This window comes from Pelodiscus sinensis, chromosome 29 (assembly GCF_052426305.1).
Source record: "Pelodiscus sinensis isolate ZL-2025 chromosome 29, ASM5242630v1, whole genome shotgun sequence".
Lineage (NCBI taxonomy): Eukaryota > Metazoa > Chordata > Testudines > Trionychidae > Pelodiscus > Pelodiscus sinensis.
This window is the reverse complement of record NC_143080.1, coordinates 1,578,411-1,590,250: the sequence shown is the minus strand read 5'-3', so window position 1 is coordinate 1,590,250 and position 11,840 is coordinate 1,578,411. Positions and strand designations below refer to the sequence as shown.

Sequence of the window (11,840 nt, the reverse complement as noted above, 5' to 3'; positions counted from 1 at the left end):
CCGCCGTGGGAAGCGGGGACGGGGCTGTAAATTATTTCGCCGCCTGCTTCCCACCCTCCTTCCTTCCTTCCTCTCCCGGGGTTTTACTGGCCTCCCACCAGGCGATTGTAGGAGCCGAGGGACCCACCCCGCTCAGCCCGCAGCGGCTCTTTCATCCCCCCCCCGACAATGAAGGGAGCGCCCCTCCCACGAGGGGGGGGGTTGTTGTTGTTTTCCCGGCGATCGCTACTACGACGCGCCGGGCTCCCATTCATGAAATCGAACCTCCGCGGCCGGGGAGCGCAGGGACGCCACCTGGAGTCTAGTCCCCCCACTTTGATTTAAAGGGGGCGGGGGGCGCCGCTGTTGCTAGTCTCCACGGCTCCCAAAATGAAAGGGTCCGGAGAAGAAAGGCAGAGACGAGGACAAGCAGGGAACGGGGGGGGGGGGGGGGGCTTCATGCTAAGCAATTCCAAGCCCCTCCCCCCATGTGGCCAGGATTGTGGGGCGCAGGGGGACACCCCCTTCATGCTAAGCAATTCCAAGCCCCTCCCCCCATGTGGCCAGGATTGTGGGGCACAGGGGGACACCCCCTTCATGCTAAGCAATTCCCAGCCCCTCCCCCCATGTGGCCAGGATTGTGGGGCACAGGGGGACACCCCCTTCATCCTAAGCAATTCCCAGCCCCTCCCCCCATGTGGCCAGGATTGTGGGACGCAGGGGGACACCCCCTTCATGCTAAGCAATTCCCAGCCCCTCCCCCCATGTGGCCAGGATTGTGGGGCGCAGGGGGACACCCCCTTCATGCTAAGCAATTCCCAGCCCCTCCCCCCATGTGGCCAGGATTTGGGGGCGCGGGAATCCCCTTCATGCTCAGCAATTCCCAGCCCCTCCCCCCATGTGGCCAGGATTTGGGGGCGCGGGAATCCCCTTCATGCTCAGCTATTCCCGGCCCCTCCCCCCCCCATGTGGTTAGGATTTTGGGTGGGGTCTACACTCTGGCTTCTTGGCAGATCCAAACATGCGCCCTTTTGGAGGGGAGAGGTAGGGGAAGACCATGTGCACTTCTGTCCCTTACTCCCTCCTCCCCCTCCGGTTCTCAACGCCCGCACCCTGCGAAAACCAACGGGGGGCGGGGAAGCGAGAAGCAAGGATTTCATTCACCCTTCTCAGTCGCGGCAACGTGATCTGCCCCCCTGCCTCAACCTAGTTCCTGGAGAATTTCTCCCAGCCCCCTCCCCCCATTCCTCCTTTTGTGGCTTCAGTTCTCCTCCCTTCTCAGTGCTCCTCCAACAGAAGGGGGGGGCAGGGTTACATCTTCCTGTCCCTCCCAAAGAATCTCTTCTTATCGAGTGGTGTTTAGGGCCCCCCACTGATCCCGGGAGGTGGGTTACCATGCCCACGGAAAGCCCGGGACTCCACGTTTCCCCTTTGATTAAGAAGTTTACACCGGGCAAATCCCATTCAAGCCCTTGGGAGCCATGGGGGGAGGGGAGGGGAAAGGGGCAGCTGTGTATGTGGGGGGGGGGTTGATGTTGAGAGAAGACTGAGGGGGGCGAGGAGACGGAGATGAAGTGGGGGGTGCCCCCCCCCCCACTCTAAAGCCTACCTTGGGAAATAGTAAATAAAATAGTAAATTTTGTTCTCACCACCCAGGGCCTGCCCAGCCCGCATGCCCCTCCCACTCCAGGGGCCGGGCCTTGGTCCCCACCACGTGGCTTCCTCTTGCAAACATTTTCACTCATTTTTCCAGGTCGATTTTATTTAGAGGCGGGCTCCGAGCGCGACTCGCAGGAGTTGGGGGCTGGAAGGAACCAGCCGCCGCACTTTTCCCCAGCCCGCCATACCAGTTGAACCCACCCCCTGCCCCCATTGTAAGCACGAGGCATCCCACCTCCCCCGGCCCCTCCCTAGAGGACCCCCCCCTGGAAACCAACTCGCCTTCCCAGCTCTTGGGCTCCAGTTTGAACTGGGAACTTTCCCCCTTTTTTGGAAAAAAAAAAGGGCGGGGGGTGGACGTGCCAAACCCGCCCCCCACCAAGAATCCGCAAAGAAAAGTTGGTCCCCCCCCTCCCCAGCCCTCAGAGCCCTCCCTCCCCCTTCCCCTCTCTTCACACCCACCCACCTACCAGCCACATCGCTGGGGCTCAACCATGAACAAGCTGTACATTGGGAACCTAAACGAAAACGTGACTCCAGCCGATTTGGAGAAAGTCTTCAATGAGCACAAGATCTCCTTCAGTGGTCAGTTTCTGGTGAAATCGGGCTATGCCTTTGTGGATTGCCCCGATGACCAATGGGCCATGAAAGCCATCGAAACTTTTTCTGGTAAGCAGCTTTTCTCTCCCCCCCCCTTCCTCCTGGTGCGGCACCACGTCTCTTTTAGCCTCCCCCGCCCCGCAGAAATAGCCCCACTCAGGAAAGGGGGGGCTGCTCTTCTAGTCCCCCCCTTCCCTGCTTTCTCCTGCCCCCCACCCCCGTCCATCGCCTTGGTGGACACGCAACTCAGGCATGGCCCTCCCATTTCGCGAGTGGGCCGGATCCTCTGGCGTCTCTCGGGGCCTCCCAACAGCCCAAATAACAAAGCTGCCCCCCCCCCCGCAGCGAGTCGTGTGGGGGCCGCGAAGGCCACGCGGGGCCAGCACCCGGGGATTCCCCAGCCAAGTCCCTAGTGGGGACCTGAAATCCCCGATTCACCCTCCCTGCCCCCCAAAGAGCTGGGCCGGACCGAGTCTCTCCCCTGCTTTCAATCAGGGAGCCTCTCTTCCTCCCCCCTGCAGCCAGAGCCCCCCACAACCGGGCGGGGGGCCCCCTGAATCCAGCCCCTCGCTTCCCTCCAGCAGCACTGGGCCCTTCGGGGCTTCCCAGCAGCCAGCCCCCGCCCCCCAGCATGGCTCCCCGCAAGGCGTGGGGGGTCGCGATCGGGGTGGGGGTCCCGTCTGCAGCGGGGTGGGGGAGGGGGGCGTTGGACTGAGCCATTTTGATTCGAAGCTGGGGCTTGCTGGGGGCATGTGGGCTTTGGGTAGCGCGGAGGTCGCCATGCTGTTCTCCCCGAGAGAAACTAGGAGGGAAGCAAACACGTTTCTGAGGATGCCAGGCGCGCCCCAATCCAAACCCTCCTGTGCCCCCCAGATGAAAACCAGGGGCAGGGCGGCTCTCCCCGTGGTTTCAGGGCGAAACCCCTTCGTTCCAGGGAGGGACATTTTTTTTTCTCTTGTGTGACACAATTCTGCCCCAGAGAGCTTCCCACACAAAAGCAGCAGCAAAGACTCGAGCTGCCCATTTAATTCTTCCCTTTTGCTGAAGCAGAGACTTCCCTGGTCCAAACACAGCCCGGGGGAGCGAAGGAATCCAAGAGCCCTAGCCCACATTTGCCCCCCACAAGCCCCTATCCTTCATGCCTTCCCCCCCAGCTTGAAACCAGTTTTGTATTTCACAAAGTGCCCTCGCAGAGGAATCAGAAAATGCAGTTGGTCTGTGTAGGCCACTGGCATTAAAAAAGAGCCATGGGCAAGAATGAGGCCCAAAGCTTTCTGCATCCCACCCTACTTAGATTTTAAAAAAGACACATTTTGTTTTTAGGGAAAGTGGAACTGCATGGAAAACAGCTAGAAATTGAACATTCAGTGCCTAAAAAGCAAAGGTAATACAATGATTTAATTCCTCTTATTTTTTTTCTCGTTGCAAAGATACAGCTAACTTACTGGGAGCTGGGGGAGAGGTTTATCCTCACAATTAGGTGAATGTGAAATTAAATTGAAGAAACAATTATCTCTGCCCAAAGCTAGGCATGAATCCGTTCTGGTGATCCACCTTTACATGTCATCTTTGTCTAAATTAATTTGGAAGTAAGTTTACACACACACACAAACAAAAAAGGATAAAAAGTAGGTGTGGGCCAAGAGGGTGAATTGCTGAGATCTTGCTAAAGATACTGTGCAGTTCACTGCTCTTTTGTGCACTCCAAAATCCTTTTTTTTTAATTTAAAATTTTGAATATTTAAAAAGAAATTGTTTTATTTTTCTAAATGGGAAGGAGGGCTTATTTTCACATTTTGGGCCAAGGTGTAGTTTAAAGGAATTGAACTGAGGAAAATAGCCCAGTTTCTCAAAGATAATAATTACAGCACAGGGAGAAATCTTCAATTTCCTTTCTCTCGCCTTTAAACATGGAAAAAGTGTCAAGTATAATTTCTTCCAGTAGATTTTTTTTTCAGAAGCCCACAAACTTCTCCATGCTCTTGGCCTTTTGTCTTGGTTGCTCGCACGTTGAGCTAACAGTTTATTCTGGTGACCCAGCAGATATTTTGCAACTTAGGGGAGATGCCACATTTAAAAAAAAAAAGAAGAAATGTTTTCTAGAAAGGCTGAATTTTCCCTACCCCCAGGAAGCAGGCCAGTGGTTCCCAAATCCAAATAGGCCATGCTGAATTCTAACAGAATCTGTAATATGTCTGGTCCACGTGACTAGGCAGTTACTTCAACAACAGAGCAGAAGGAAGGTGGCTCTTGAAAAAACTAAAATAATGTTTTATGACAGAAAAAAATATATCCGAAGACTCTAGTCTAGTCTGTTTTGTGAGCAAAGGGGTAGGCCTTAATTCTTGCTCTCCCCCTCCCCCCCATTTGTTGGCTTTTTAAAATTACACACCAGTGTGTTCATTGAATTCCAGAGGCTGCAGGGCTGAAAGCAAAGTGTTTAGTCAGATCCAGTAGGTATAGCTCAAACCCCAAAACCGATCTCATAATTTTAATATAAAGCATTTTAGCAGGAATCCCTCCAATTCATGCCTAGGTGATCAATATTGCTTTTTACCTACAACGTTCCAAAGACTTAGTTGTGGTGTAAATTTCAATGGAATGAAATGTTATTGGAAAGGCAATTACAGGATGAAAGGTAACATTATAAAATCGAAAAAAAAGTCTGATTTTTTTCTTAGCACTGCTAGAAAATCAATAGGTTGTGTAGAACACAGAAGACTTCAGGATATTTCTTAGTTCACTTTCTCCCAGTCCTTTTCAGACTTTATTAACAGTATCAAAGTGCAACTCTACTCAATGGGTTGCACAGAACATGGTAGATTTCAAGCTTAGTTCACTTTCTCCTAACCCTTTTCAGACTTTATTAATAATGTCAAAGAGCAGCAATTCTTAAATGTAAACACTTCCTGACAGTGTAATTCAAACAAATTGTGGTTTAAAGTTTATAGTAAGAGGAATCAGACCTAAGGTTAGTTAGCCAATTTTAGTGAGAAACAAGAGAAATAAAATTAATTACATACAGATCCTATATGCCCTAATGTGGTGGTTTTATACACACACACATATATAAATACACACATCATTTGCTTTATTTAAAGCTACAGAAGCCATTTTTTAATGTTGACTTTCTCTTTAAAAGTGCTTAACTTCAAGTAACTTTTATTAGTACAAGATTGGGGTGTTGTTCAATTTAGATACATTCTTCTATCACTTAACTATGGTTTCATAAAGTAACTTTGTCTCAGTTTCCTAAAGTAGACTTGTATTTGTTTTGTTCTAAAAATGGTAGTAAACTTGAAAGTTGTTAAACATAATCTTTGCTAGATGGTGTACTGTATTTTTTTCTCCTTTTAAATAGAGTGATACTATGTTACAGGCTGTGTTTCTGAGTTTGTTCTTCTGGTTGTTTTGAGTTTGGATTTTCCAGTATAAGGAGGTATAGAACAGGAATTAGTTGGCTAAGTGGGATAGGCAATTACTCAATCAGATGTTTTTACTATGATTTCTAAAAATAAAATTAAATAAAACCTGACAAGGTTTAAAAAAATAAATTACATTCACTCATTCACCTTTCTTAGAATTTTAAAAATAAAAGTTGACTTATGGATTGGATATGTTTGATTAGAAACTAAACATAATAATGCTCAATAATACTGAAGGATGTTTTTTGGTAATGAATACATTTGATTAAATTTCATTCAGTGAATGCATCTTTCATGATTGTTTCCTTTCTTTAAAATGTTTTTTCTAGTCTCCCCACTTCTAATATAAATATGAATTAAAATATGCAGAATCAACTAATAGTACACAAGAGAATTGTTGGGATACATTTCGGAGGCAGAAATACAACACAAACACTAATTTATTAAGAGCAATTTTGTGAATGGGTATTACAGTGTTTCTCCAAGCAACATTTCAACTATAAAATATATTAATGCTGATGGGAAAGCATTTTAAATAAGTACTTTTAAAAGATTAGGTTAGAAAGAAAGAAAACTCTCAAATGCTAAATACACAGTGTAATTGTTTGGAGATAATATTTTGAAAATGAAACTTTTATTAAGTTTGTTGTGGTTCAAGTTTCTCTTATTGCTATTCTGTGACTTGACTGAGAAGAAGTTGGCAAAATTAAGAATGATGGTTTAAAAAAACTCTAAAAAATTGTGTGTGTGTGTTGAAATGCTTATTAAAGAAATGATCCCTTCAATAAACAAGTTTTTACCCAAGCCCCCATAAGATTAAGAAATGTTTTAGGGGAGTGTATCTGTCTGAAACTGAAAGGACTTAAGTGGATAGATTTTAAAAAAAAATGAATGAATGAAGGGGGAGGGAGGGAGAGAAAGAAAGAATGAAAGAAGTGAATCCATCAAGCAAACATTCCAAATATGAGGAATGTGGAAGTGAGTAGCCCAGAGAGAATGAAACTTAGTAATTGGGGGGAAATAGTGAATATGGCTGATAACAGCCAATACACTTACAAACTGAAAGGATTTGCACAGGTTATTTTTAAGCAAAGGCAACTTGTGACGAACAGAGACAGTTAGAAAAGTTTGTGTCCCCCCCCCCCCCCAAACAGAAGGAGAAAAATGATTAATTATAAGCAGATATTTAGTTGTCTGCTGCATTGCTGTGTCAAATGTTAAGAACTTTGCTGGAGGGGGATTGCATTACCTTTATTTTCCAGTTTTTGTTTCAAGTTAATACCTGTGCAGAAATACTATTTTGTACCCACATGATCCCATTATTAGTGTGTTCATAATGAAATATTTGAAAACTGTGTGTAAGCAGTGAATGGCACTATTTTCTTTTGAAGTATTAGTTGACAAAAACTGCATTTTGTTCACTTCTGATTTCTTGGTTCTACAAAAAGTTAACAGAAAATTTAGGTAGCTTTTTTAATTCAAGAAAACTTTCTTGAATACTGAGACAAATTAAATGTATAATCCACTCTTGAGGTTATTCACCTCCCTCAAATCAGAGGTTAACTTTTTAATGGCTCTGCCTTTCAAAAGAAGTTAGCAGTATTCTTGTTCAGAGCAATTTTTTAATAGTCTGAGTTTTTATTTAAGATCTCCTCTTTGGCTATCTTACTAGGTTCTCTCTGGGCTTAGTATATTTAAAACAGTGATTATTAATACTTAGTTTACAACCTCAACAGTTGTTGTAAATGACCACTGTTGGTGATTTCCAGCCATGAAGAATGGAAATAATTTGTCAGTTCAATGTTCTTCTGAAGTAAGTTTGAAAACTTAGGTTTACAGTTTAAATCACTGGAGATGTGCACACTTTTAATATAATTGAAAATAAAAGGATAATCTTAACATTCCCCGTTATCTCTCAATCAGAACTATGACTGGCAAGTGTCTACCAGAAGTTGCATCTTAATTGCAAACTTTCTAGCTTCAGCTTTTGAACCAACCAAATAGGAGACCTGTAGATGCCCTTTGTTAGAATTTGATGGTATTTCTTACAGAAGAAGAGCAAATTGGGTTCTTAAGAGAACATCAGTAGTAGTTGCTGGGTCTTAATCAGTTTCTCCGGTGTTGATTGATTCTCCTCTTGCCTTTTAGACACACACCATTTTTAAACTATAAATATTTTTTCTCCCTAAAAAAGTCTCAGCTTTAAAAATTTAGACACACAAGAAGGCATCTATCCGCCTTCTTTCTTCCCCTCCCCCCCATGAGATAGAAATGTTAATGTTTTCCAGAGTGTGCCACCAGGACTTAGGAAAGTTCAGAAAGCAGGAGTGACTGTTGAAAAATAAGATTGAGTTAGTCCAGTGTTTGAAATTCCAGGCTGAAGAAACAGAAAGAGTCCCTTTCTGCAAAGGGATCTGACTCTAGTAGAAATGTACAGGTTTTGCTGACTTAATGAATGGAAGGTACCTTACTCAATGTCAGCGGGTAGAAGGTTTTCAGTCTGCATTATTAATGATGCCATTGATTTAAAAAAACAACCCTAAACCCAGCTTTTGTGGCAACTTGAGGGTTTCTTAGAGATTAGATGTTGCTTTTGCAAACAAGAAAGTGTTAACAAATGTTGATGAAGAAATGATGCGTATAAAACTCTTTTGTGACTACCAAGGGATTCTACAGTGTTTCTTTTACACTAAGGAGGGCAGACAAACTGGGATACTGAAGATGTTTAAAAGTGATCAGAAAAGCTGAAATGTCACTGCACGTGAGTTCCTAAAACCTCACAAAAAACCAAACCAAACCTACCCAGAAAGTCATTGATCAGTTCTTTTCTTATTTAGCTGGAGTGATATTTTCAAAAGGGGGTAAGTGACTTAGGAGTCCAGACTCATTTTCAAAAGTGACCTAGACATTTGGTGACCAAGACACTCAAGTCACTTTTGAAAATGAGATGGAAGCTCCTAACTCAGTCAGGGTTTGTCTACACTTAAAAAAACACAGTACTTCAGTGTAGGCAACTACTTGTGCTAATGGCAGGGTTTCTCCTGCTGGCATAGGTATTAAATCTCCCTGAGAGGCAGTAGCTAGCTCAAATTCTTCCACTAACCTAGCATTGCCTGCACAGGGATGGAGGTGGATTTTCCACAATCCGAGCAATATTGTTGTACCGCCCTAATGATCTAGTGTAGCCCAACCTTGAGACCTGTTTGGAAGTTCTACCCCATCTTGTCAATGTTCTGTCAATCTCTGGCTATGAGGAATTTGCCCTGGAACTGAGATAAAGGGGAATTCCTAGTTTGTGGAAGGAGAAGCAGCAGAAATGGAAGTGTGTAGGCTCAGTGCAGCATTTCGTGTAATGTGTAAGCTCAGGCCCTGGACCAACAAGGGTCAGAGGGACCATGGAGTCTTCTGAACTCTCACTCCACCTGCTTTTGGTTTGAAAATTGTGACCGAGCAGGGAGGGTCTTTCAGAAATGATTGTTGATACAATTAAAAAAAACCCCAAAGAATCCACATGCAAAGTTTAAACAAGTGTAAAATAAAAAAGCAGACAAGAAGCGTCAAATTTGTCATGTTAGTTAAAACCAGGGGTTCATCTATTCCAGGGACCTGGCTGCTGTGGCAGTACTGGCTGTTTGAGGGGGAGATGTAGATGTACAGAAAGTCTTTATAGGCCAATCTGATCAGGGAAAGTTTCTTCCTAATTGTATCTGTTAGAGGCTGGATTATGTCCTGAAGCGTGAAGGTTTATATCAACTCCAAACTTTTTTGTTTAATTCTTGCTTTAATTCTGGGTGTTCATGTTATTTTCAAAAGTGTCCAGGTCTCTTTGGGATTCCAGCTAGGAAAACATTTTTCGGATTTAATTCTAGCTGCTTGTTTAACTCTACCACTTCCAAAGTATAGAGGCAAGGATGCAGGCTTGTGCGAGGCATGTATGCTTTGTTAACAGACTGAATATTGCTGGCAAATATTTCTGAAACTCCTTAGAATAAAGAGTTTTGGTTGGTGAGCACATGGAAGAGAGAAAACTCTCCATGTGTTATATTCATTGATAATATGATCAGCAGTGATAGATTTTTATCATAGCTAGTCAACCCTCATTCACTTTTCAGTAGCACCCTTCCAATGTCTATCAGTCCACGCTTTGAAACTGGATATTTATAAGGGTGAAAGAATGGAAAACATCAATGACTTTTCAGCCAAACAGACTCTGTTAGACACTTCCCTGGTGATGGTGTCCATGAGAAATTTGAAGACTTGCCTCCACGAGAAAGTTATTTGAAAGGGTTACTTTAAATTGATTTAATTAAATCCAGAGCAAACTCTTATTTTGATTGAAAAGTGACTTAATGAAGGTTAGCTTAGACCAGGGTTCCCAAACTTTTTTGGCTGCGGAACCCCTACGGGGTCCTGAAAATTGGGCAGAGCCCTTAAAACAGTGTGGTTTTTAATTCAATAGGTACCCAAATAAAGAGGCACAGTTTTGGAATTCTGTTTTTATTTCTTGCGTGATTCTTATCCATTCTTTTTTCTTCCCCAAGATGGCTAGCAGAGAATTAGTAACAAAATAGCAGGGTCACACAATTGCATTAATATTTTCTCATGGAACCCCAGGATCCATGGAGTTCACTTTGGGAAATCAGGGCTTGGCAGACCAATTCCTACTAGTTTAAGATCAATTACTGCATGCTACTCTTAGATGACCACACGGGGCGACCCTACAAAGTGGGCTGGCTGGCTTACCTTGCTTGCTCAGAGCTCTGAGAAATTCCCTGACCCCTGCGCTGTAATTCAGCCAGCCTCAGCCCTGGCACAGATCTCATTAGGTCAACGGAAGAACCTTTTGTTGCAGTGGTGCGGCTGGAGCGGCTTAAATGTAGGTGGAACTGAAGTGAAATGAGCAGTTTTTCTCGGGGCTTGCTAACGCCGGCTGCAGTTTGGTTTGCAGCCAGCCAAACACGTGTTGAAGCAACGAGTAGTTCCACTGACTTAATTGGACTGTTCGTTTGCTCCACGCTAAGCACTTGCTTGCTGTGCTTTGGATTGGGGCCAGACTGCTCAGGCCCTCGCAGGCTGATTGAGTTCGTCCCCTTCCCCCACCTCCTTCCGGGGAGCAATGCCCAGAGGTTCCCCAGGGATCTGTTTGCTCAGACTTTGTCTAGCCTCCTTTTACAGGGTCCCAAAGGATGCGGCAGCTTCTCAGTTTATTATGGGGGAGATTTTTCAAAGGGGCAAGGAGAATCTGGGTACCAAGCACTTTTGAAAATCATACCCTGCCTGCCCAAGTCACTTAGGAGCCTACATCTCATTGAATGCCTATGGGATTTAGGCTCCTAAGTGTCTGTCCCTTTTGAAAGGCAGATTTAGGCTCCTAAGTCAGGTGGGTGCTTTTGACATGTCTAACCCCTCCTATTTGTGCCTTTGAAAATCAGCCCCTGTAGCCTCCTGCTTTTGTGGATGCCCTGAATTTGTCCCTTTTCCAGCTTTCTTTCCAGCCCAACACATGGGGGCTTCCCCAGCTGGTCTTGGAATAAACTCTGAACAGTGGAAGGCATTTTACTGAGATTCTTGGCAGAGGCAAATTGCCCAGGAACCTCCTGATGGGTTGGGGGAAGGGCACAGATAGGACCGGGGCGGTGGAGATGGGCCCTTTCTTTTTCACCTAATTACGGGGCATGTGAACAGGCAGGGGGGCGGAAGATGGAAAAAATTCCCTCTTCGCAGCGAGATGAATGGAAATGATTTTCTAGGGCCTCGGTTATACTGTCGATTTTGTAAACTGCTTTTATATCGTGGGTTCTGCTGCCCGTTTATCTCCTGAGTGAGACTACAAGGGGCTTTGTGAATAACTGTGTCGTTTAGCCCTGCTCAGGCTAGTTTAGTGCAGTGTCTACCTCGACAGGAGCTGGTCTGCACTAATTAGGACAGGTGGGGACTAAGCCACAAATACAAGGATGGGCAATGTTAGGAGGGAAATGCCAGTCTCCGTACACACTTTGCCTCATGATGGCTGCATGGTCCCAGAAGAAGAGGATAAACATTTAATATAGGCCAGATTTGCAGAGTGTTTTGCAATGGAGCAGTCGTCCGGCATACGCACCGAAGTTCCAATCCTGAAATGTGTGGCAATATTAATTAATTACGCAGTTGAGGTTCCTAAGAACCCCAGTCGCAGGC

General features: G+C 45.2%; 1 protein-coding gene across 2 annotated transcripts in view; it reads left to right on the top strand.

The window, feature by feature from the left end:
- Positions 1 to 1,739: 1,739 nt before the first annotated feature.
- IGF2BP1 (insulin like growth factor 2 mRNA binding protein 1) overlaps positions 1,740 to 11,840 on the top strand; it is a 53,670-nt gene continuing 43,569 nt past the window's right edge. Inside the window, exons 1-2 of one of the 2 annotated variants that reach the window (XM_075911557.2) lie at positions 1,740 to 2,307; positions 3,562 to 3,622. In XM_075911557.2, coding sequence (XP_075767672.1) covers positions 2,133 to 2,307; positions 3,562 to 3,622 — 236 coding nt within the window. In that variant the 5' untranslated portion in view covers positions 1,740 to 2,132. The remainder of the gene's footprint in view (positions 2,308 to 3,561; positions 3,623 to 11,840) is intronic. The other variant, XM_075911556.2, reaches the window with a different exon arrangement.